Genomic DNA, 25,966 nt, shown 5'->3' with positions numbered 1-25,966 from the left:
TATAAATGTTTATTGAAAGGAAGGATACAAAAAAACCTGAGGGGGACAAGGGCATACTTATTTTAATTGAACATCTTTACAGGTATAAGTAGGTAGAGTAAATATGACAATGACAAACTGTTTCTTTTGGCACTGAATACTTGAGTGTGACCTTTAATTGGTAAGGGTAGTAATGCATTAGTAGTACCTACAATAGGGAAGATTAAAGGAACATGCCAATACTTAATAAAGTATGAAATAATATACATGGGGGTGCTGTTTAATGTAGTCTTGTGTTTTTCACACTGATATCGGCAATAAACTGAGGTACACCCCAAATGGTGATGTTAAAACTCCCCCGACTAATGTCGTCAACATAGTTCTCGTCCAGAATGACAGAAGTTTGTCCAGAAGTTTGAATTTTGCACCACACACCCCTATCTTAACTTTGACACTTACGACAAGGGTTTTTCAATTCCTATCATCTTAGCATTTAACTTGAAGTACCTTTACAATCTCTAAAATGCATGGAAAAAGAACTGCAGGAAATCAAGAAAAACTGTCTTAGTATTGGCACTGATATAAAATTAGATGTGATAATGTGAATTTGAACACTGAGTTCTTAAAGGTATAATTGTTTGTTTTAAAATCCTTATATTGTATGTTTAATATGAAAATTAAAACGATTAAGAGAATACTATTATTGTAATAGACTTTATTAAATGGTCTCTTTACTGTTCAAGGGATAAGTGACTATTCTTATGAAAACAATTTAATAATTATGATTAATTTCCTTGTTAAAGTCTCCTCATCCTGCTGTGGGGGTGTTTCTTCAGCTGGGACTGGGGCACTTGTCGGCATAGAAGGGAAGATGGATGGTGCAAAATACAGGCAAATTCTTGAAGAAAACCTTCAGCCCTCAGCCAGGAAGTTGAAAATTGGAAGATGGTTCACGTTTCAGCATGATAATGACCTGGAGCAACCGTACAGTCCCTGAAGGACAGGAAGGTGAATATACTCGAGTGGCCTAGTCAGAGCCCCGACCTTAATCCCACTGAAAATCTTTGGAATGACTTGAAGAGGGCCATCAATGGTCACCACACAGTTTGACTGAGCCTGATCAATTCTGTGAGGATGAATGGGCAAATATTCCTCCCACTAGGTGTGCAAAGTTGGTAGAAATGTATCCAAACAGACTGAATGTTCTCCCTTTGGAAAATATGGCTCTCACTGTGGTTCAGTGGAGTCCCAGAGCCTTAGAAATGTAACCCTTTCCAGAATGATAGATATCAAATCTGATCATGTCCCTCTGGTTCCCTTTAAAGGAAACTGAATTAATGAAATGTTCCACAATGCAGCTAGAGTTTATTTTTTGCATGCTGAATTGCTGGAATTCATGCATGATATACATCATGAAAACAAATTAATAGAAGCAGTGTTTGAGGATTTGATTGTAGGTCAATTTATTGCAGGATGCAGAGCACTGGGAATTATTTGTAAATTAGTGACAGAGCCTTTGTAGAAAGCTCTGGGGTAAAAAGAGCATGTTTTAGAAATGAATGCAGTGTGCAAACTGAAAGAATGGCAGGCTGATAGCAGTAAGTTAGTCAGAGGTGAGGTACGCTTGTTTACCAACATAAAGGTTCATTCTGGACCTGTTCTGCAGAAGCTCACAGAACAGAGGAGCCCTGAATTTGAGGAGATGACTATACAGGCTGTGGAACCGATCCTTGCTAGTTTTGTAAAGGTGTGTTGTAGGATGGTAGAAGATCATTTAGAATATGTCAGGTATGATGAGGTTTCAGAGGAGATGTATAAAAAACTTGAATCGGCAACTAAGGTGAATGTACGCTGTGAGAGGGATTTTGGAATCTTTGGCAATTAACTTAAAGTTAAGGACAGAGCAACAGCTGTTGAGGGTATGATTATGTTCAAGGAGAACAGGTCTTGGCAGTGGACTGAAAAACTAGATTCTGAAAAAAAGGCAGAAGTTTTATCTCAACCTAGAGCATCAGTTAAAGAGCAGAGGGCTGTGTTTTGTGAGAGGATGGCTAAGATAAGAGATGACAGGTTGCAGACACTTAGAAGAAGAAAAAAAGACAGAAAAGGAAACGAGATATAAGGACAAAAGAAGTACTAGCGGTAGAGACAGTATGGGGGACTTTGGAACAGCGAGGAAGAAATAGACGAGCAAAACCGGATACTAAACAAAGAGAAGTCAGATGTTAACTCTGTCGGAAAACCATTTCTGCGCCCAAGAGTAATACGAGCACCTTGTTTCATCACTTGAAACACAACCATGTCGTGGAATACGAAGAGTGCATGGCTCAAAAAAAGAGAGAAACTGACAAACGCACTCATGGCTGAAGTGATTCCCCCAAACAGCTGTCTCTAACATAAACATTTACTAACGCCACTCAATATGCAAAAGATTTACGCAGATGTAATGAGACAACTAATGCCATTACATATTGCATAGCAAAGGACATGGTTCCTATAGCTACAGTAGAGTATAGCGGTTTCAAAAGACTCGTTAAGCCCATGACAAGAGATACATTGTGTCTTCAAGAAAATATTTTTTCTCACACTGTGGTGCTGTGGTGCCTGACATTTACCAAGTTTAATAGTTTCGCATATTTAAAATGTGATCTTTCAGCATATCATGTAATATTATAATTTCAATGGGTCTCAGAAAAATTATTGTTAATTTATCGTTATTGAGGTAAATGTGGGAAATTATTGCGATATTGATTTGAGGTCATATCACCCAGCCCTAATTACAGATGTGTAAAAAAACAAACTAACATTTCAAGCTAGAGAAAATTTATAGCAGGGTAATCGTTAAACAACAATACAGCAAAGATACACCTGAAGAAGGCTCCAAGGCCGAAATGCTGTGTTTTCTTTCTTCTCCTTTCAGCATGGAATAAACCTATTGTTCCTTTGCAGCCTACCCATGCTGAAGCAGCTACCCACCTGAACTGGATCTGTAGATGACTAGCTGCTAAATTCACTCAAGTAAAAGTTGAAACTATAGTCCCCATACAATCTCTATAAGCAAATTAAAGGGATACAGATTATCTACAATTGAAAGGGTAGGATATTGACAAATAACCCCCTCCATCCACTTAGCTAATAGGGAGGTGAATATCACTGATCAAAAGTCACTTAGTGCTTTGACCATAGACTTTTAGGTACAGGTATAACAGTTGAAACTGTATTTGCTAAAATACAAGAATCAAGTATTGCCGGATTAACCAAGTTGGAATTTTCCCTAAATTGAACATACACCTTAAGCACCTTTCCCCACATATCGGCACATTAATTGATTGGAATTTCCTAAATTATCTCATTATATTTATTTCTTAAATTAACAATGCTGAATCTTCCACACAAATAATTAACATCATTCACAAAGGATGAGCAAAGCACAATTCCTCTTCTGTTTTCCCACCTCTGCCCATACAGTAATTACATTATGCCCCTTCCACACTTGCTTAGGATTGTCTACACAGAACCTATTGTCAATCCTGTCTTTAAAATCCCTCTTAGCCTTCCTTATTTTTTACTTAATCTTTCTCCCAAACAACAGCAGTTTCCCAACTTAAAAAGAGACTTTTCACCCATTTAAACATATTTAAATCCTTACACAACCAAGGTTTTTATAGGCAAATAGTTTGAAAGTTGTAGAAGTAATGACAGTGCTTTCACAGAACTGTATGCTGTTATACAGTGTCAACTCATGCAAATCCTTCCACGTGTCAAAAAACACCTGACAGTTTAAAGTTTCAAAATAGTAAATAAGATCCTCCTTACTCTCTATTAATCTATAAATCTGTGGATATTATAGTATAGGCTTCTCATGTTCCATGCACTACCTAAATGCAAGGAGGGAAAGGAACAACATGGTATGATTTCAGTGGTATGCACACTGCCTTGTATGCATCTTCAAGATTTCCATAACACTGAACTAAAATATGTAGTACTCATATGAGTAGGGCAGGTAATATTGCTGCAAGGTAGGAAGATACGCCAAAAGTCCCTAACCACAAAAACAGGCTGGTCAGCTGATCGTGAAAGCACATAATTAAAACTGGTAGCAATCCTTTCCTCAGCCTCCTTGTTTGGTTCAGCAACATAAACTAATATAATAGTTATCTGTTCAAACCCAGGAGGTAAATGAAATGGCCCAAACAGGACAGAAATAATCTAATAGTCCTTAGTACATAACTACTCCCAATACATTTAAATGGATAGCCTAGGTGTTATGGACATAGATACAAAGACCCCCGCCGATGGGCTTCTGTGATGCTGTTTGTCTTGATCTGCTCTAATAACAGTACATATTACTGTTGATCTGATGGAGCCATGTATTAGGGAAGCAAATATGACTACTTTGCCTGACGTCTTCCTGAAACTTGACTCTTGCCACTATTTTATCTATCTTGTTAAGAGACCAGACATTTGACAGAAATTACCAAATTAACACCACCTCTAGCACCTGGCTTCTTGAACTTATTCCTCCATTTTCCCTTTATTAAAAATAAATGTTGACAATACTGAATGCCTTGTCATGGAGCAGAAGCAGGAATTCTAGTAGGTAGTAGTGGTAGTAGGAATATCTCAGTACTCGCTGACACCATAGACAGATAATTCCAAAGATTTTATAAAATCAAAAACACTCTGCAGTGTTCCACTTTCATACTTATTGGATATAAAATTCAAACAATTTAACTCAAATAAATAGCAGACATGGGTGAGTACAGGAGTTCTTAATCGTAAGGATTTATTAGGGCAAGAGGTGATGGGCAAGGTAATTTTGTACTTTGTGAGTAAGTGGAAAATTTTTTAATTGTTGTTGATGCTGGAACAGGCATAAAAAGAATGTAAGGGGAGTCAGAGAAACTAGTCTGACCAGTTTTTAGGATTTTCATGTGAGTCTACATTTTGGATATGAAGGAAGGTTTCAATATTGTACACACAAATTTATCACTTACCATTCCCCACATTGTACCTCCCTTTCTTCTCAAATTAGAAAAGTTTATAGGTCTCTCTCATTAACTGCTTTAGACTTCAAACATTTCAGCTAGCTTGTTTATTAATAGCAATACAATATGTTTATCTAATGCTAGAAGAAAATAATCATATGAAGCACTGGTCCTCAATGGTTGGACCTAAGGACCAAACACATAATCCCAGGACGGGATATTACCTGCTGGGCTGACATGCTTGAAAGATGTAGCTGCAGGGAGTCCCAGGGCTTCCTTCAGTTCTCTCACCAGTTGCCAGGCATTCAGGGCATCACAGAGATTGATAAAACCAGGAGACCCATTCAGAACTGCAAACAAAGAATACACAAGTGAGAAAAATATTAAATGCTACAACATAACATAAACTAAGATTTACAGACCTAGATACAATCATTAGGAAATCAGTATTTCCCCACATACCTACAAGTCTTAATGGGAAACCTTTGGGAAATAGTTTCTATTACTTTCCCACTAAGGAGAAATCCTTAAGAAAAATGTCTAAGTTAATATATATGAATCAGTCCTCCATATGACTCCTTGGTATGATAAGGAATGTGAATAATCAAGTAATAAGAGTTTGTCATGTAGGAATGTTAAGTAAGCATGGTTTCTCTCATGCCTGGGAAAGGAAATCCCCTGGACCCGAGACAGAACGGAGGGGATAGTAAATTTAGCAAGGCAAGAAAGTCACTTCAAAAGGACTGGATTCTTTAAGAGGGTTCTGGTTTAAGAAAACAGACTAATGTACCTTACAATCACCAAAATATACCAATATCAATACAAACCACAATGAGAGAAAAGCACTGTTGGAAATCAAGATACCAGGGAATATCCAAGTGAATATTCACAAGTATCTCTTTTTTGGTCTTAAATGAAATGGCTATTTACATTACAACAGAATAATGTAAGAGCTTGGTTGCTACAAGTAATGGTAAAGGATCTGGAATTTAATTAAGAAATTTGAAATGTGAGCAACATTCATTGAGTATAAGTTGGAAAGCCAAGTATACTCTGGTGGCAAAAATAAAGGTAACATTCCTTTCCTTGCACAATGAAACTGAATTTATAATCAAGACACTATTCTTTGCTTAATTGCTAAACATTAAACAGCACATCACTGCATCAGTTACTTAATTCTCTACAAAATGGTAAGCTCACTAAAATTGATTAAATATGACATTTATCGAGCAGTTGGTATAATTAGAGGCATGTGATTCTTTGTTTTGTGAAAAGAGCAATAATCCAGGCACACTTGGTTAAAAAAGTGTTTATTAACAAAGACTAGACAAACCCTATGCTATAGACAACACAAGTCACTCTAGGTATACAGTTTTTACAAACTAGACATTTCAGAGGCCTAACAAAAAACCCCAGACTTCTAGTAAGAATTAAACTCTTAACGCCTACAGAAAGGCCAAATTAGAAATAAGATGCTTTTCTAAATAAATGCAATACAACCTGCAGTTAAATCTTTCTCTCTGCATCCCCAATGCCACAAAATAAATGGGATCCCATCTCCCTATTCTAAAAATGCACCCTAAGCAGAAAGATGTCACTAACCAAGGTATCTTTTTTTACCCTGGAAACCCAAGTTACCTAAAAACAGAATAGCAAGCTCTCCCTAGCAAGGTTCAGATGCCTGCTCCTGTCAGGTTTCGTTTGGAAGATCATGAAGCAGAAGCTTGCACGAGGTGAAAGCCCCAAGTTCCAACTCCTCTCTTGTGGTCTTACCTTTCTTTCCTCTCTCCTTCTGTCCTTCTCGTTCTTTTCCTGTTGTTTCTCTGTGGTCTTACTGTGATCTTATATGATGTTTCTATACTGATTATTGACAGTCATTAACTCTTGACTTAATTACCTAGGTATACCAAGGCAAACTTTACAATTGTTTTTGATCTGGTAATCCCCCACATCTCAGCAAACATCACCTCTGCTTTCAAGCTGGAAGTGTTTACTCTGCCATGTGTCACAAACTATCTAAAAGCTAAGAGACACTTCCTAGCCACCTACAGATGCAGCCATTCAAAATGCACGATAAAAACCCGCGGTACAGTAACCTACCCACAAGCCACCGGAGGGCACCGTGGTAAGTGATTGGCTGGCCAAAATGACCGACAGGGGCACTCGTGGTGCATTGGTTGGTAGTGCAAAGATTTAATCATTTAAAGTCTTTACTGTGCACATATTAATCCGCTTAGTTTTGAATATTTATATGGATTTTACCACTAAAGGGAAATTTTAGTAGCTGAGCATAAAAAGAAGAGGAGCATAACGCATCTGAAGGTCATAAACGATATTAATTTAGGAACATAAACATTACTGTATGTATGTAAACTGTACTGTGTATGGCTGGTCTTGGTATTTTAAAGAAAAAATACACACCAGTCTTCCATTTCTCCCTAAACATTTTAAGCATGAAAGTTTTGTGAAACGGTACCCAAATATGCAATTGCTGTATAGAATGAATTTTAATTTAAAAAAATTATTTAACACGAACATTAAGCTGTTTACATCTTCCGCCTGAGAACAGTCACCCGTTGCTACCCAACGCAGAAACACAGCCACTAACTATCAAAGAGAGGACATTAGCTACCCAATATGATAAAGAAACAAATGATTATTTTCTTTTGCACATTTATTTGAACATTTCCATCGATTGTACAAGCACTTGGAAACTGTCCAATCCCTAGTTCATCAGGCATTTTACCGGTCTGGCGCCGGTCTGTGTCTTCCAGGATATAATGCTAGCGAACTCTTGTTTTTATGTCCACTATAACAGACAATCTCCTTTGCTTTTAACCGAGCGTTTAATAATTTCCTAAAATGAAAATGATTTACTTTATTTCCCTCACAGGATCAATAAAAGTATCTATCATCTGTCTAAACTATGGGACAGAATTCTGGGGTCTCCCCATACCAGATATTATGGTAGGGCTTCAGAATGGTGATTGGCTGACACCATCTGACACCCCTCTGATTGGAGAAAAAAGACGTGCTGGTTTGCTATACATACTGTACCAGGAAGAGGATTTCTTTCTATTCAAAACGTGTATTTTAAAAGTTTAAGAAGTAAAAACCTTACAGCGTACACAGATTTCTAAACTGATCAGGATCTTTATCTTTGTCATATGCATAATAATGTTCACCGCTCTGTCCAGCAAATTAATAATAAACTTTATTTTATATAGCGTTTTAAACGAATAAGTAATTAGATTGCTCATAAACCTAATCACTTGCTTTTTCTTTTTATTTAGGCTCAGATTTCAACTATAGATCGTATTATTAATAACCATAATAACAACCAACCAACAAAAACAGCCATATAAACATAATACCAACCAAAAACATAGATAACAACCACAATACAAAATCAAATAATCAAACCATTTTACTCTCGCAAAGTCCTCCAATTATCATAATCCCGCCCCTTATGCAAAACCAAACCTTTCTCCCATCCCAGTTTATCCTGTTTATCATAAACAAAATCCACCTCAATTTTCAACATAAAGCATTACACAAAATCAATACCTCAACACTCCATACTCAACAACGATAATTCACAAACAGCCAGAACATGTAACTACACATTCCCAAACATACCTAATTTCCATAGCCCCGCCCCTTATGCAAAACCAACATCCCTCCCCTGTTCTCTCTCTCCCCTGGCAGTTGTAATTGTTTTTATTTTCAAATAAATTTTAGCAAAGTCATGTCTTTTAAAAATCTTAAGATTTTTATATTTATGTCTTTATTTAGTGGTTTCATTAGTAACAAAGGTTAAACTTTCTTGGAAAAATGTCTTTTATGTAAACCATGTTTACTATAAATTCATTCAGGGCTAAAATATGTTCATTGTCTTCTAATGAAAGAAGGGTTCCTTTCGCCGTAGTCGGGAGCCTAGCCTTTAACTAGTAAGTACTGTACTTACTGGGTTTTTGAGGGAGGGGAGGTGTCTTTCGCTGGAAATCTCGCCTCCTACTTTGAAAATACCCGTGAAACCGGTTCAATTCGTCACAGCCAGCACTCCTGCAGAGAGTTGGGTTGTACTTGCAGTGTATACAGTACACGCGTTATGCTCTTCGTTAATGTCTAAGCCGGAACATATCATTATATCTCAATTTGAATTTCTTAAAAAAAAAATTGTTTTCCCAGCCTAACAGTATTGTTTTTAACCTGTAAAGCGCTTTGAGGAGCCACCTTTAAAGGCGCCATATACAATAAAGTTCATTATTATTACTATTGTAAATTTGGTGGACAGAGAGGTGAACATTATTACACAGAAGACAAAGTTAGCGATTTACGTTGCATTGTGTATCGTCTTTATTTATGGGTTTTAAATAAAGGTGATTTAAACGCGATTTTAATCAATATAAATGTTTATATTGTAACGCATAGGTGACTATTCATTGTTATTAAATTGACTTAAATTTGATCATGTTGTGATATTTAGAAATATACATTTGTTTGGTGCGAGTGAAGTTTTATTTAATCTGAGCCATACTGATTCTTCTGGAAGCCAGTTTCCGCCAGGGAGTAAAAAAAAAAAACACACTATGGTATTCTCTCCAATGCAGTGCAGTTAAAAACATACCTCTGATGCTGCTCCTAAATGAATATCATTTATGACCATCAGAAGCTTTATGCTCCTTTTCTTTTTTCCAGTGGATTGAACAGGGAGAGGCATTTCATGATGTACTTTTCACTGATGAAACAACAGTGGCTCTGGAACAGTTTTCAACCAAGTCGTTTTATAAAAAGGGGGAGATATGTACACGTTACTGAAGCTAAAAGTTTAGCCTTTGTCACTAATGTAACCACTAAATAAAGACATATAGAAATCCCTACGTTACAGACTGTATATGGCTGGTATTGGTAGTTTAAAGAAAAAATACACACCAGTATTCCACTTTCTCCCTAAACATTTTAAGCATCAGAGTCTTACATGCGGTTATTTCGGAAACGTTTGTACGTGCTCCTTCTGACCATGTTACTGTTTACTGTTACTGACCATATTAAGTTTAAGTGCCTGTGGGCACTTTTCCTGTCCGTGGGGGGTGGACCGTCTTTCATTAGAAGGTTAGTCTGTTCTACTCTGAGAATGTAGAGGGGGTGGAAAGTGCCCGCGGTCATTTAATTAGCATTAAAATTCGCACTGATTCCCTTGCGAAGATACGGACATAGGAATATTCGTGCGTGGTCAAAAAATGGCATAAAAACGACAAAGTGAAGGCTGTAAAAACATTCACAATGTACTTTATACACAAAGCAAATATACCCCCCCCCTCTCAATTCAATTCAAGCTGCTTTATTAGCATGACAGATGGGTACAATCAGTGTTGGGTATTTACTTTGCTTTGAGATGCCACTTTTAAAGGTGATATATAAAATCAAGGCTTTAACTTGCTTTAACTCCGCAAGCCTGAGTTCTTGTGTCTGTCCTATCCGAACCCGAAAGTATTACAATATGTATCTTTATAGCAGGTGGTGTGCAGCTTTTTAGTATAGATTACACTTTTCTAAAATGTATTTAAAAAATAAAAACGATTACAATCTAATCTTTCCACGTTTGATCCCAAAATAAATCTAAACGGGGAGAAAGCTATGCTGAAAGTTTATTAAGATACTTAGAAGACAAAGATATCAATTTATGTTGCATTTGTCTGATTGTGACTCAAAAAACACATATTTAAACCCGCATTTGCGATTTAAATCAAAACGTTATTTAAATCAATATAAATGTTTATATTGTAACGCCTAGGTGACTATTTTAAGTCATTTTAATAACAATAATTCGATCATGTTGTCATATTTAGAAATATAAATTTGTTTGGTGCGAGTGAGGTTTTATTTAATCTCTGACTCAGTGATGGCCTGGCATGGTGAGGCTGTGGCAGCTATGTGGTGTTACGCAGTGGTGGCCTGACACGGTGAGGTGCCCTGGCAGCTGTATGATGCAGTGGTGGCCTGGCACGGTGAGGTGCGCTTGCAGCTATGTGACGCAGTGGTGGCCTGGCACGGTGAGGTGCGCTGGCGGCTGTGTGATGCAGTGGTGGTCGGGTATGTAGAGGTGCACTGGCAGCTGTGTGTTGTGAAGCAGTGGTGGCCTGGCACGGTGAGGTTCGCTGGCATATAATGAATATATTTCCATGGATATAATACAACTGTTATTATTGATCACCGAATAATTGTACTTGACATGACTTCATTCAGCCTTTCCTGAACGTCTATGATAGGCAGAGAGAGTGCTGTTTCTGGTGCGATCTTTTGCAGCTGACATTTCACTGTTTTAAACGAACAAGAAATTAGATTGCTCATAAATCACTTATTGTATATAAACACAGCGTAATTGCCCTCCTAAAATCCTCTTTTTCTTGTTCGTTTTAGAGACCTTGATCGAAACTAATTTTAGATGTCAGAAAGGATTTATTTTCTCTGTATTTCCTACATTGCTTTGTCGAAATTTTAACTTTATATCTAACTTTATATCTAGGCTCAGATTTCAACTATAAATCATACAGTGATTAATAGCAGTAAATACTGATGTTTTGCGCCCTCCTACCACAAAAATATATGTTTAAAAAAATGTCATGTTCCCATAAAAAAAGTCATGGCTTGGAGTATAGACCCCCAAAGGAATGCCATAGACTCAAACTGCAAAATAAACACATACAGAAAGAAAGTATTTGTATTGTAATTGCAAATCCTGGTACTGTATGAGTGATTGGTATGACTTTCCTCATTACAAATCTCTTATTAGAATTTAAATTTCTCTGTAACTCCAGGTCAGAACAGAGAAAATGTAACTGCCTTAAGGAGTTTACGATTATGAAAAATAGAAGGATAAGCATGATACGTATGTCTTCTGTCATTTTCTAAGTCATGTTACTGAGCACCAAATCTTATTGAGAATATGAATCCATTTAAGGTTTATACCATTAAAGTAACGGTTTATTCCATGCTGAAAATGTTTGTACCAGACTTTTTTGAGGCCTGTTTAATTGTGTCTGAAGTCTGATGTTGTAAATTTTATTGTTAAAAAGATCCATGAAAATGTCACTACTAAAGTTAGCTGGTACTGTTGGTATTGTAAGTGGCAAGTAGAGCTCATATTTTAGATTTTGTGTAGTTGCTAGCATTGAACTGTGTGTTGGATGCACATGAATTGAAGGAATGGGCAAACATAGCTGATGCGGATCCACAGAGCCAGCATATTAAGATGTTTATAATTAGAGGCAATTTGTTTAAATAACTAGGTATGGATACTGATGTGCAAGAGAGGTGGAAAGGCTGTTTCCTTAAGCCAGCACTATAAAATATTTTATTCTCAGTGAGATGCTGCCATTTCATAGTGGGTTTCCAACACCGTGTATAGTTCCATCCGCCCAGTGCCTTTATTCCATTTCTAATCTCTTTATCCAGTACAGAGGATTTGGAGCCTATCCCAGTAAGCAACGGACACAAGGCAGAACACACCCTGGACTAGGGCCAGTTTTCCCATAAACCAATTAACTTACCAGTATGTTTTGGAGTGCGAGAGTGCGAGAGGGAGTCATATCACACATATGGAGAAAAACCATGTAACCCAGAGAACATGTAAACCCCAAACACACAGGATGGCAGGAATTGAACCTAGGACCCCAGTGCTGCAAGATAGCAATGCTAACCACTTTGCCACCATTATAAATGGATGGATATCTTAGTTATCTTTCTAGTTCACAGGTTTGCATGCATAATTTAATTTTGAAAGCCACTGAGACATCAGGTACTACTGTTGTATTTATGAAAAAGAAACAAAACAAAAAACATACTAACAACTGTGCCATCCTACTCCTTAGTTAATACATTTTATTATTCATAAACAGTTAACATTGTTAGCAAAATATTTTTTCTTTAGTTTTGTATTTAACTTATTATATGATAGTCAGACTTAATGTATATTTGAACAATGAAAATATATTTTTACAAGATTTTACATTAAGCACTTAAAATTAATATGGTTAATAATAGTAAACTGTAACATGCTGTAACAAGATTGGTTAAACTGCGAAGAAAATGCTTTCAGAGAAAATGTTTCAGGTGTGAAGAACATAGATCTCCAATGCAATTTCAACCAAACCTGTTCCCACACACCCTGCCCCCACTACCATTAGAATATACACAAACATTTTAGCGTTTCATTCTGAGCAGAAGACCCTCACACCTGAAGAGTGCTGGCTGTGACGAATTAAACCGGTTTTAATCACAGACCATGTGACATGGGAGTCAGGAAACTAACACACAGCGCCACCGGATTTGATAACGCTATAAAATAATGTGACTTGGCACAGAACAACTTTACAGCACAGTACAAAAATAAATGCTGACCATGACTTTAGAAGCATAAATTGCCTTACACTCAATTTAAACACAAGCTGTCTTTAGCCCTCTAAGCTGGTTCATACAGAAATGTAGAGATCCAGGCTCAGAACACACAGCTTCATTAGCGAATACATATGCAGGACAACTAGAGAAGACGTTTTACAGAGGATGGATTTTTAGAAACATCCCATCAGTGACATCACTGAAGTCAACTCCTACGTACTGTAACTGTCGTGTGGGTAGTTTCACAAGAATCAGACAAAGGTTTAAGCATCGCTTGTTCTAGATAAAACTGCAAAAAAAAAACAACAACCAATAATGTATTTCTTTGCGGCTCTGTTTGCCCAAATCATATATTTACAACGTGAAATCTAGAAAATAATATTACCAATATTTAAAAAATGACTTGTATGTACTTGATATCTCTAATCAATCCACGGGTCCCAGCACAAAACGAAAGTAAAACGCATACCGTTTCGCGCTTCTTATTAGTTGCTCAAAAGTAATTTGACCGTATGAAATGCATAATATAAACCTAGAAACATATACGTGAGCAGTACTTAAGCACTGTAGTATCGGTGTTAAGACATACCTCTCAAATACTGTAAATCAAGTTAAAAATATCTCAAGACAGATTCTGGTCGTAATGAAACCATGTTTCGTGTAAGTTTTCTTTTTCATCTTGAAATAACTCATTTCTAAACCCGTTGTTTATTTATTTATCCCGTATTAATAAATAATAAATTTATTTTATTATAAATATAATAAATATAATAAATTTAATATAACGTTTATGTTTATTTATTTATCCCCCGCCAGGGGAGAGAGAGAACAGGGGAGGGATGTTGGTTTTGCATAAGGGGCGGGGCTATGGAAATTAGGTCTGTTTGGGAATGTGTAGTTACATGTTCTGGCTGTTTGTGAATTATCGTTGTTGAGTATGGAGTGTTGAGGTATTGATTTTGTGTAATGCTTTATGTTGAAAATTGAGGTGGATTTTGTTTATGATAAACAGGATAAACTGGGATGGGAGGAAGGTTTGGTTTTGCATAAGGGGCGGGATTATGATAATTGGAGGACTTTGCGAGAGTAAAATGGTTTGATTATTTGATTTTGTATTGTGGTTGTTATCTATGTTTTTGGTTGGTATTATGTTTATATGGTTGTTTTTGTTGGTTGGTTGTTATTATGGTTATTAATAATACGATCAATAGTTGAAATCTGAGCCTAAATAAAAAGAAAAAGCAAGTGATTAGGTTTATGAGCAATCTAATTACTTATTCGTTTAAAACGCGATATAAAATAAAGTTTATTATTAATTTGCTGGACAGAGCGGTGAACATTATTATGCATAAGACAAAGATAACGATCCTGATCAGTTTAGAAATCTGTGTACGCTGTAAGGTTTTTACTTCTTAAACTTTTAAAATACACGTTTTGAATAGAAAGAAATCCTCTTCCTGGTACAGTATGTATAGCAAACCAGCACGTCTTTTTTCTCCAATCAGAGGGGTGTCAGATGGTGTCAGCCAATCACCATTCTGCGTTGGGTAGCAACGGGTGACTGTTCTCAGGCGGAAGATGTAAACAGCTTAATGTTCGTGTATTAAATAATTTTTTTAAATTCAATTAAACGGGCACAGTTAAGACATTAAATATACATATACATACTGTATACAGTACAGTTTGCATACGGTAATATGTTTATGTTACGCGATTAAAAAATAAATAAATAAAAATGAAAAGTCCAGTACCAGCTGGATTTGAACACACAACTGCCAGTTGGCAGTCACGCACCTAGACCAGTAGGCTACAAGACAGCTCGCACGAACAGGCAGGCGAAACAGCCCTACACAACCCTGCCGCAGTACACAGATATGATCATACCGTTATTAAATTCTTGAGATACGCGATTCCATATTATATTCTCTTTTAATCAAATTCTAAAAGTATGCTTGTTGACTCCGGTATCACGTTAAAGACTTCGAAGCTTACAATGTTTAGGGAGAAATGGAATACCGGTGTGTATTTTTCCTTGTGATATTTTAAGCTCTAGTTGAATGATAGGTGTCGCATTTTAAATCATTTTCGTAGTTAGAAATTATGAAACGCCCTGTTTAAAGCAAGGAAGTTTTTATGCCCGTTGAAGTAAAACAAAATGCCTGACAAAGTATGGCTTGGACAGATTCCAAGTGCTTGTACAAATGTGCTAAAGAAATTATACTTTGAGTATACAGCTTGTCGAAAGTCATCCATTATTAATACTATTAGTAATATCTTCAGTAAAGGCTTTGATGCATAAATATTTCTGATAAAGGTAGGTTGTGTACTTTTGTCCAACTGAGCAATCTTGCTTTCATAAAATATACCAACATTTTAATGACTGATGATTAACATGCTGTAATACACAGTTCAAAATTAAAGGCTCAAATGCTGTACATGAGAGGTTAAGCTCCCCCTGGCGGTTTTACAAGGCGACGCCGGATAGTTAGTCACGTGACACACGTGAACTGCGTGATACCGCGACACGCCCACCGGGGTATGCCACGAAATACCTCACCCATTTTGAATGGCTGCATCTGTATAACAGCATAAATCAAGTATGTTTTTTTTTTCCATGTTTGTAATGTTTGCTATTCTTGCAAGTAAATTTTGTATTCAGTTTGCCTCTGTGTGTTAGCTGGTGTGTAAACGTTCAAGGTGACAATTATTCCACAAGAAGTGTACCTTTAAAGTGGAGAAGAACGCACCAAACATTTTCGGCTCTGTATGTCACTCAAGCCATTTCTCTTTGGCATTTTAGTCAAAGAGGTGGGAAGACGCCTCCCCGCTCCCCCTTCCCTCTGCCTGTCTCACCTTTTCCCATTTTTAACCATTCTGTGTCCGAACTGCAGCGGGTGAGAGAGTAGGTAGAGACAGAAAAAAGTGAACTTTTTATAGTCAGATTTAACATGTTTGCAAATTAATGTTTTTACAAGATGAAGAAGTGGAACAATTTATCACAGAGCGAATTTTTAATACTAATTATTGATTACTAATAGTTTATGCACCTGATGCCTGACTTTATTTAGATGTATATAAAAAATTGAAATGTAACATAACAGTCTGAAATACAGTCGGTGCCGCCTCTTCTATGACTGAGCTCAGTGGGAGGTGAACGTTTTTCTCAATTACCTGCTAATTCATTTCACACCACGGGAAGACAGGAGAATGTGTCTGTACTGTATCTGTACAGAATGTGTGTTGCGTTTACAAAATTAAAGTGCTTAAAATGTTTAATTAAAAAGTTTTAAAAACTTACAGCTTACACAAAGATTCTAAGCTGCTCACAAGGAAGAAAAATCACCTGTTTTTCGTGTTCTAACTAAACCCGTTTTTATGGGTTTTAAAACCATGCAATGTTTATTTGAGGCACACGCGTTATTGTTTCCTATTTTTGATTTTCTTTAAAATTAAAAGAATCTGTTGCCCATCATGCCACACAATATTATGTTACATTTTTATGTTCTTGAGAGACTTCAGAAGGCTTCAACTGATGCCTAAAAAAATGGCATAATGCCTTCGCGCTAAATACAGTCACTTGCACCTCAGATCCGGTTTATTCAAACTAAGGTTTCTAAAAACGCAACCAGGTACTTGATAGTTTAAATAAAAGCTGCAAAATTTTACACAAATCGCGATCTTTAAACCAGTAGCTTGCAGGCTCTGCGTTATTTGTTCACAAAGTTACTGACATCTGAAACATCGTGTCTCATAAATAGGTATTTTAATAAGCGAAGCTAATGAAAACCAAAGAAAAAAATTACTCTGAAAAAGATACAAGAAGTTTGAAATTATTATTAAATTAATACTGTTTATAATGACCAGACACATTATTATAGTTTCAGTAGTATTTTTAATACCGCTTTGTTATTCTCGATTCTAATTACAATATATACAATTTGATTTTAAGGCTTGAGGCATCTGTTAAATGGCCCCACTGAAGAAAGTGTTTTCAATTAAACCGACTGAACAGTTGACAGTATTCACGTTTGCTTATTCATGTTTTTACTTAATTGTTAATATAACTTAACATTGAATATGTTATAAAATACAGATGCAGCCATTCACAGTGCACAGCACAAACACGTACCGCGGGCATTTGTCTACGTCATCACGCGTCATACCGCGTGACTGGTGATTACGTGATTGGTTGACCGACAGGGGCACTAGTGGTGCGTTGGTCGGTCGTAGAAAGATTTCAATGTCTTTACCGCAAGAAAAATAATAGTATCCGGAATTAACGCAAGGTGGAGCTAATAAAGCTCAACCTCTCATGTTTGAGCTGTCGCCATCAAAGTCTTTACTGAAGATATTACTAATAGTATTTATTATGAATGACCTTGGACAAGCTGTAAACTGTAAACAAGCTGTAATGCCCAGGTCCACATTCTTTTTTTCATTGACCATCTTTGTAAAAGTAACACCACAGCATTTAGTTGATCCAATATCGCATTTGTTTCCAATCATGCAAAGTACAGTAATTTTTGAGAATCTCCGATTTACCATGCCTTTCACATGCTCATAAAAGATATTGATTTAGGAACATAGAGGAAAACAGTATAGGCATCATTGATATGAGGACTTTTGAAACCAAATTTCTCAAATTTAATATGTGCTTTTCTATATTGGTACAGTAGGACTAATAGGTTCTAGTAAAAACTTACAGTATTCAGAATTGGTAATGGTTGGAAATCCCATTATATGATAAGGGACTCTGGTCGCTATCCTAAACGGAAAGCAACTCAGTTTATTCTACAGTATATTTCCCTTTCCTTGGTGAAATTGGTATGGTCACACGAACGTCTTAAAAATGTTTCGAAAGTAATTGTGTGTATGAGTAAAATTAAAAATAAAATGTGTTTACAAAGAAAGTGGATTACAGTAATACTACCAGCTATATAATTACATATATTTAGATCCTTAAATTGAAATCATTATTAATTTCTTTAGATAAGCAATTCCATATTATATTCCCTATAATGTACAGAGCATGGTAGCATCCTATTAATGGCGCACAATGTGGAGGGCAGGGGGAGGGCAGCAATTAGTAGATTTAAAAAATATGACTACATTATTGTTTTTCGTCGATTTCATCGATTAATCGTGGCAGCTCTATAATTTATACACAAAAAAATCACATTCTTCAAGGAATTACTTGGTTAAAGCTGCATCAGTGAATATTGGGAAGGTGTACTGATGGGAGAGTGAAATTACAGCCCATTTCCTTCCCCTACTGCAAGGTAATAATACACCAACTGGCTGGCACGAAACAAATCCCTCCTTTCCAAGTACCTGGGTGATGGTCTGGAGGTTCATTCATTCATGTTATTACTAAAAAACCTGCTGATCTGATGAACATTCATTTAATCAGATTTAAACATGCACAGTAGAGAGATTAGATGAAGCAATCATTTCTCTAACATCTAATGCACCACAACTGGGACCTATCTATCATCTTTGGTCAGCGAATCATATACCACGGGCATCTATAGCTCAGAACCCCTGGTATGGGTTTTACTGCGCATTTTGAATGGCTAAATCTGTACATCAGCAATTTGCCTTTCTTCGAGTTGAAATATTCTTCCACCTCCTGTGAATAACATATATCATTTCCTTAAGCAGGACTGGGAAAATACCATGAGGTCCTAGTGATTTATTTGTTGATCATTTTATTTGTGCCTTTTGAACCTCAATATCAGTTATACTAAATTTACCTAATACTGCTTAACTGTTATCCATGGGGCATCTTTTAGTATATTTTTACACAGATGTTTAAAACAGACATTTAGTATGTTTTACTACATCTTCATCATCTTCTGTTAATTCCCTGCTATCTTACAAACTATTTAAAGCATATATTTACTATATATTAAATAATATTTATAACATTTTAAACAGTTGTAGTACTGGAAAAACTGTTTTGCATTATTTGCCTCTACTGTAATATTTTTTTCAGGCTCACTGTCCAATTCTAGTATTTTTATAGCTGCACCTTTTAAAAGCTCTATATACTCTTATATCTCTGATGTATACTCCCACACCACCACCAGTTCTGTCTTGGAAGTGTTTTTGTTGGTGTATTTATTCCCATTACTCTCACCTAACTATGCAAAAATAAAGTACAACCTATCCTGTTTGTACAGTGCCCACGTATTTCAGAAGGACCACCATCTTCTATACACGTTGATCTCCTATTTCATCTTGCTTCGCTGGGCCTGCACATGGCATTGGTACACTGCCTGAGATTACCGCCATTGACATTCTGCCATTTGCAGGATAATCCCTAACATTTGTCTTGCAGAACTGCCAGTCTGTTTTCCTATTTTGTCTATTAAATATATTCAACTTATTATTAAACCTTAAGTTATAAACTTAACCTTAAAATAATAACTTTAAAATTAGCCTACTTATTGGTGTAACTCTTTCACATTTTGAATTGAATACAAACTCAAACAATTTATTTGGCCAACAGTATGGGGCCATGTGTCTTGCATACCTGAGATGGGAAGTTTAGGTCGCACAGTGTAGAGCTGTGCAGGTGCCTGATGGGGGTTCATTCCATAACGCAAGGGGACATGGGATATCCCTTTACTGTACTCTCTTCTGAAGTAATCAGAAATCGCTTCATCATACTGTGCAGTGTGAGTAAAAGCCTAGAAAGAAAAAACACACATTTCAGAAAACATGGATTATTAATTTCCAAGTCTCTAAACTCTCAATTCATTTTTTATAGGGCCTTTCCCAACAAGGTTGCCTCAAGACGCTTAACAAAGCAAGTGACCATACATGTTGTGAATACAGAACAAAAAAGAGCAAAAGACAATGGAGGAGAGGAACCAAATAAAAACCTCAAGGGGTCCAAGGTCAACTGCCTGCCAACCCCTTTGGGCATGCAAACATTATACAATTAAAAACAGGAATAAATGAAGGGAAAAAGGAATAAATTAATATGGGTGATGAAATGATTAAACTCTGTTATCATCACAAACTTTTATCATGGACATTCTTACTATATAGGAAACATATAAGTTTTTTGTAAGTGAAATGTTCTATACAAAAAGTTAGGCATAAATAATTTCCAAATAAAGAAGATATACAGTTTATGCAGTGAAAAGACTTTTGAGCATGACACTAACAAGGAACAGTATGCACAGCACACTGCTAATATTATATTACAGCACTTTCAATAAACCCCCCCGGGGTCCTCACCTCCTGCTGTTCCACACATGCACATCCACACATGAAACTGTGTTCACAAGCTAAAGTACAATAATAAACTATTTTTATATATCCACCTGAGGAATCTTGCTTTTAAAAAATATACTTACTTTTTAATTAGTATGTTTATCATGCAATACACCGTTTAAAATTAAAGTCTAAACAGTATACAACTTAAAACCTATAATTGGAAAAAGATTGTCCCTCAAAATTGACAAGACTAAATTAACTTAATTTTGATTATAAAAAAATATTTCACTGTAGTGGATTTATATTTATATACCAATTATATCACACTGCAGTAGATTACTGCACAGTCCAATATATTGTACTATACAGTACTGCGCAGACCAAAGACTTACTAGGAGACTTAATATTAAATTTAGCACTGTATTAAATTGTTGGACTTTTCCCCAGATCTTGTAAAAATATATTTTCATTGTTCAAATATATTAAATCTGAGTATAAGAAAATAAGAAAAAATAGGATAAAATGCATTCAAAATATTTTGCTAACAACAAATGTTAAATGTTAAATGTTAAATGTTTATAAAAATAAAATGCATTAACTAAGGAATAGGATGGCACAGTTGTTAGCATGCTTTTTGTATGCTTTTTTCATAATTACAACAGTAGTTCCAGATGTCTCAGTGGCTTTCAAAATTGAATTATGCATGCAAAACTGAACTAGAAAGATAACTAAGCTATCCATCCATTTTTAATGGTGGCGAACTGGTTAGCATTGCTATCTTACACCATTGGGGCCCTAGGTTCAATTCCTGCCATCCTGTTTGTGTGGAGTTTGAATGTTCTCTCTGGGTTCCATGTTTTTTTCTCCATATATGTGATATGATTTCCTCTCGCAGTCCAAAACATACTGGTAGGTTAATTGGCTTATGGGAAAACTGGCTCTGGTGTGTGTGTGTGTGTGTTTGTGTCAGTTTGTCTGTCCTGTGATGGACTGGCGCTATGTCCAGGGTGTATTCTGCTTTGCATCCGTTGCTTGCTGGGATAGGATCAAAATCCTCTGTACTGAATAAAGATATGAGAAAATGGATGGAAGTAAAGGAACTGTGTGGATGGAACTCTACACAGTGTTAGAAACCCACTATGAGATGGCAGCATCTCACTGAGGACAAACTATTTTATTAAACTTATTTTATGAGGGACCTGCGTCGGCATGCGAAGGCTGCAAAGGAACAAGAAAAAAATTATGATTTTTTTTGCATGAAATAAACCTATTACTTGTTCCCTTGCAGCCTACGCATGCTCATGCAGCTACCCACCTGAACCTAGCCTACACCTGCTGCGACCTACTATGCCTTCCTTCAGATCTTTTTCTAGATCTCTTCGTCATACCTTTTCTTCCTCCCTGGGCCACTTGCCCGCTTCTCTCACAAAACCAGCATTCCGTCTCTTCACAGCTATCTGTTCCAAGACCAGGCTTTCTAACCACCTTCTATTCCTTTACAGATGTCGTCGACATAATATCATCCCTAAAGGATGTTGCCTGAAATTTAATACCTTTTCTGTTGACTCTGATGCCACCCAGAGTAACACTAAGAGACCTCTAAAACAATTTTCTAGAAAACCAATGCTTTCTACCATTTTCTCCCTCAAAAAACAGATTATCCTTTCCGACATCTTCTTTTTTCAACATGGAAAAACCCTTTTACTTGTTAAATTATTTTATAGTGCTGGCTTCAGCTATGATCAGCATCAGCTATGTTTGCCCATTCCTAATTCATGTGCATTTAACACACAGTTCAATGCTAGTATCTACACAAAATCTAAAGGTATGCCTAACCCTATTAGGAAGTGATCTTGTTATAAGTGTATTCCTCAACTTTCTCTAAATTATATTTTTTCTACCTTCATCTCTAGTCTTACATCCTGCAATAACTCAGCCAAAACTTAAATCCTCCAAAACTGTTAGTGTTAATTTGTTTAAATCACAAATATCATATGTAAATACTGGCCATATAGTACTCTGCATTGTGGAATAATAGTTTCTTTTAAAGTGAACTAGAGAAACTAGGAACTAGCGAAATCAAGAAAGGGTTTTTTTCTACAATTTAATAAACGCACAACCTGTTCACTGGGGTAATAAAATCCACACTGAGCAATCTCCAATATGTTCAGAATTTGACAACCAGAATCCTGATTGGGTTGCATTACACCTGTCTTCAAGTCCTTGCAGTGGATTCATATCGGGTTTCGAGTCAACTTCAAAATACGCATCCTCTTTCAGTATCTATTTGGCTTATTGCCTGTTTACTTCCCACTTTGCAACCTTTGCAACTCCTGGTCTTCTAGCTGTCCTCAAGAACATCTACATTCTGTGGGTGACAGGACCTTCTCTAGCTGCACCCCAGGGCCATGGATTTGTATCCTCAGTGATATCAGAGTCACCTACCCTGAATGAATTTAAATCTAACCTCAAAACCTTTTTCAGAAGACATATTTAGTGTCTGTATCTGCATCATTTTCTAATTTCGGTAGGACTTCTAACTGCTTGTCTTTCTATGTATGTTACTGTCTTTCTAAATATGTGTTTACTTTGTAATCTGTGGTCCTTATAACTGTTTTTACACCTACTGTATTGCTTTGAGATGTTACTCTTAAAGGTGCTATATAAAATAAAGTATTTTATTATTGTTATAGAGAAACATGATCAGAATTTCCTTGGTTCATAAAAAAAGATCTACAAGAATACTAGGCTGTCACTCTTTCCACACCCTCTTTGCTAAATGGCTTTGCATACTCATCTGATCAATCTAACGTATTTTCTTTACTTTCTCTATCCTACTAGATTTATAATTATTCTGAAAATCTTATTCTTAAAATTAGTCATTTCGAAATACCCGTTTTCACTGTTAACATCTTGCAGCAACTCTGCAACAAAACATTTAGCATTTAGCTCAGCCTGACAGTTCATCCTGCTACCAAAATGGAATTAAAAAATAAATTAAATTTCTATATTTCTGTCTTTATTTAGTGGTTTCATTAGTGACAAAAGCTAAACTTTCTTGGAAAAATGTATTTTATGCATTGCAAAAACCTGACTTGCTTTAACAAAATATAAATATTTACAGATCCTTTCGCCTGGCAATCTGCCCGAATGCCCAACTATCTGAGAATCTCCATGAAACCATGTTTGCTATTCATTCATATAAGGCTCTCTGACAGAATTGCTGTTTTTTATGCGTGCTAATTTTCTGACAGTCTTGACCTCTGAGGGGATAAGATGTGGCCACTTGTACTAAACACCCTTTTAGAAGGCATGCTTGCAGCTTTGTTGCACATGAACTTTCTGCCCACTTTGGAAAGATGTGGCATTTCTTTCATGTGTGCCTTCAATCAAGCCAATGCATCAGCATCAGCACTGACTTAAGGCAGGGACAAGTACAGTTTCACCTTCGAATCTATTTTTTCTCTTGCAAAAAACTGACTTGCTTTAACAAAATACATTTACAAATCCTTTCACCTGGCAATCTACATGAATGCCCAACAATCTGAGAAGCCCTCTGTGAGACCATGTTCACTGACAGAACTGCCGTTTTTTATGGATGCTAATTTTCTGATTCCTCACTCTCTGCCAAATCTATTTCATGTTTGCATGTTCTTTTGCAATACACCTTTCTGTGATTTTATTGTATATATAAGCAAGTGTTCCTGCATCCCTCTTCTGCACTATGTCTAGTCATGGCTTTTTTCTGTTTGTTTATTTCAAAGTAACACCTGCTCCATTTCTAAAACTTTTTGCTCATCTGCATTTTTTACTTTTTATACCTCTAGCACTTTAACATCCTTATTTTTCATTTGCCTTAATTTGTAGACTGAATTTTAGTTTTAACCTTAAAAATCTTAAGTTTTCACTATCTTTTGTTCATTGTCCTACAACTGTTATTATTGATCGCCAAATTATTGTACTTGACATGACTTTTCATTCAACCTTTCCTGACCAGTTAACAGTGTAAACTTGATATTTTGTGCTCTCGTTGAATGATAAGTGTCGCATAGTTTAAATCAATTTTATTCTTAGAGACTATGAAACGCTCGGTTAAAAGCAAGCACATAAAAACTAGAGTTCCCTGCGGCATTACAGTGTGATGAGATAGCCTGCATTCTTGTAAATAGTTCCCTGGTTTCGCACCCCTGTTATACTTGTATCCAATTGCCACCCTAGCACTGTGTAACTACCCAAATAGACCCCAGTGTGTTGCTCTCTCGTCTCTCTCTGGCGCTTGCTCGTTCTCTCTCACTTTGTCTGTCTTTTTCTCTGCTGGCACGCGTCATTGATGGGGTGGCAATTGGATACAAGTATAACAGGGGTACGAAACCAGGGAACTGTCAGCATATACAGTATATGAATATAATTATATTGTTATTAATTTCTTTAGATACGCGATTCAATATTATATTCCCTATTAATCAAATTCTAAAAATGTCAATATAGTGTTCATAATATTTGCTATTTTAATTTTTAAAAAAGTCTTTCAAAGGCTTGAGGCGTCTGTTAAATTGCCTGGAAATAAACCGGTTTTAAGGCTCTTAAGCATACTGTATTTTTGACCACAGGCACTTTTCCTCCCCCTCTTCATTTTCAAAGTAGAATAGGCGAACCTTCCAATGAAAGACAGTCCTCCTTCCCCCCATGGACAGACTGCCAAATGTTTTATTAGAGAGATTTACAATGCAAAGCTGTGTCAGTCTTCTGTGTAAAAAATCGGTTTGAACATCATGGGTGCTGTTTTTTATAGGCTGCTGAGTAAAGAATAGGAATTTTCCTGCTGTTAGCAGTATTATGTATATAGTTTACCTTTACCTGAATGAAAACAGGACATAAATAAAGGGATTCAGAAATCAAACAAAGCTTTATTACCGAGGTTAAGTTAGCTTGAAGTAGGGTTTTCACAAAACCTCCTAGAGTTGTGAGAACACTTGCTTTGTGTATAAAGTACATTGTGAATGTTTTCACAGCCTTCACTTTGTCATTTCTATGCCATATATTTGACCATGCACTAATATTCTTATGTCCATATCTTCGCAAGGGAAACACAGAAAGCCTTCAAACCAAATCCATTTTAAAGATCACAACCCCTACATAAACGTATCAGTGAGCTAATTATTTTTTTCTGACACTCGGGGAAACTCAGGGTTTTGATTGATGAGCAATTATGCACCATCTGTTGCATTGCCAGATTGTGAATTAATAAAGGCATTTAATTAAACATGCATTTGCGATTTTAATCAAAATGGGGGTAATGGGGTTAAGACCATTAGACATGTAATACACTTCCTTGTGATCATCTTAGAATCTTTGTGTAAGCCTGACGTTTT

At 36.3% G+C, this 25,966-nt stretch overlaps 1 protein-coding gene across 1 annotated transcript in view; it reads right to left on the bottom strand.

Moving 5' to 3' along the window:
- atic (5-aminoimidazole-4-carboxamide ribonucleotide formyltransferase/IMP cyclohydrolase) overlaps window positions 1-25,966 on the bottom strand; it is a 94,511-nt gene that overhangs the window by 30,426 nt on the left and 38,119 nt on the right. Inside the window, exons 7-8 of the mRNA XM_006636665.3 lie at window positions 19,903-20,059; window positions 5,192-5,317 (exon numbers count right to left, since the gene is read on the bottom strand). Of these exons, the coding sequence (XP_006636728.1) occupies window positions 5,192-5,317; window positions 19,903-20,059 (283 nt within the window). The remainder of the gene's footprint in view (window positions 1-5,191; window positions 5,318-19,902; window positions 20,060-25,966) is intronic.

This window comes from Lepisosteus oculatus, chromosome 12, assembly GCF_040954835.1.
Source record: "Lepisosteus oculatus isolate fLepOcu1 chromosome 12, fLepOcu1.hap2, whole genome shotgun sequence".
NCBI classification, from domain to species: Eukaryota; Metazoa; Chordata; class Actinopteri; order Semionotiformes; family Lepisosteidae; genus Lepisosteus; species Lepisosteus oculatus.
This window is presented reverse-complemented; position numbering and strand designations above follow the sequence as displayed.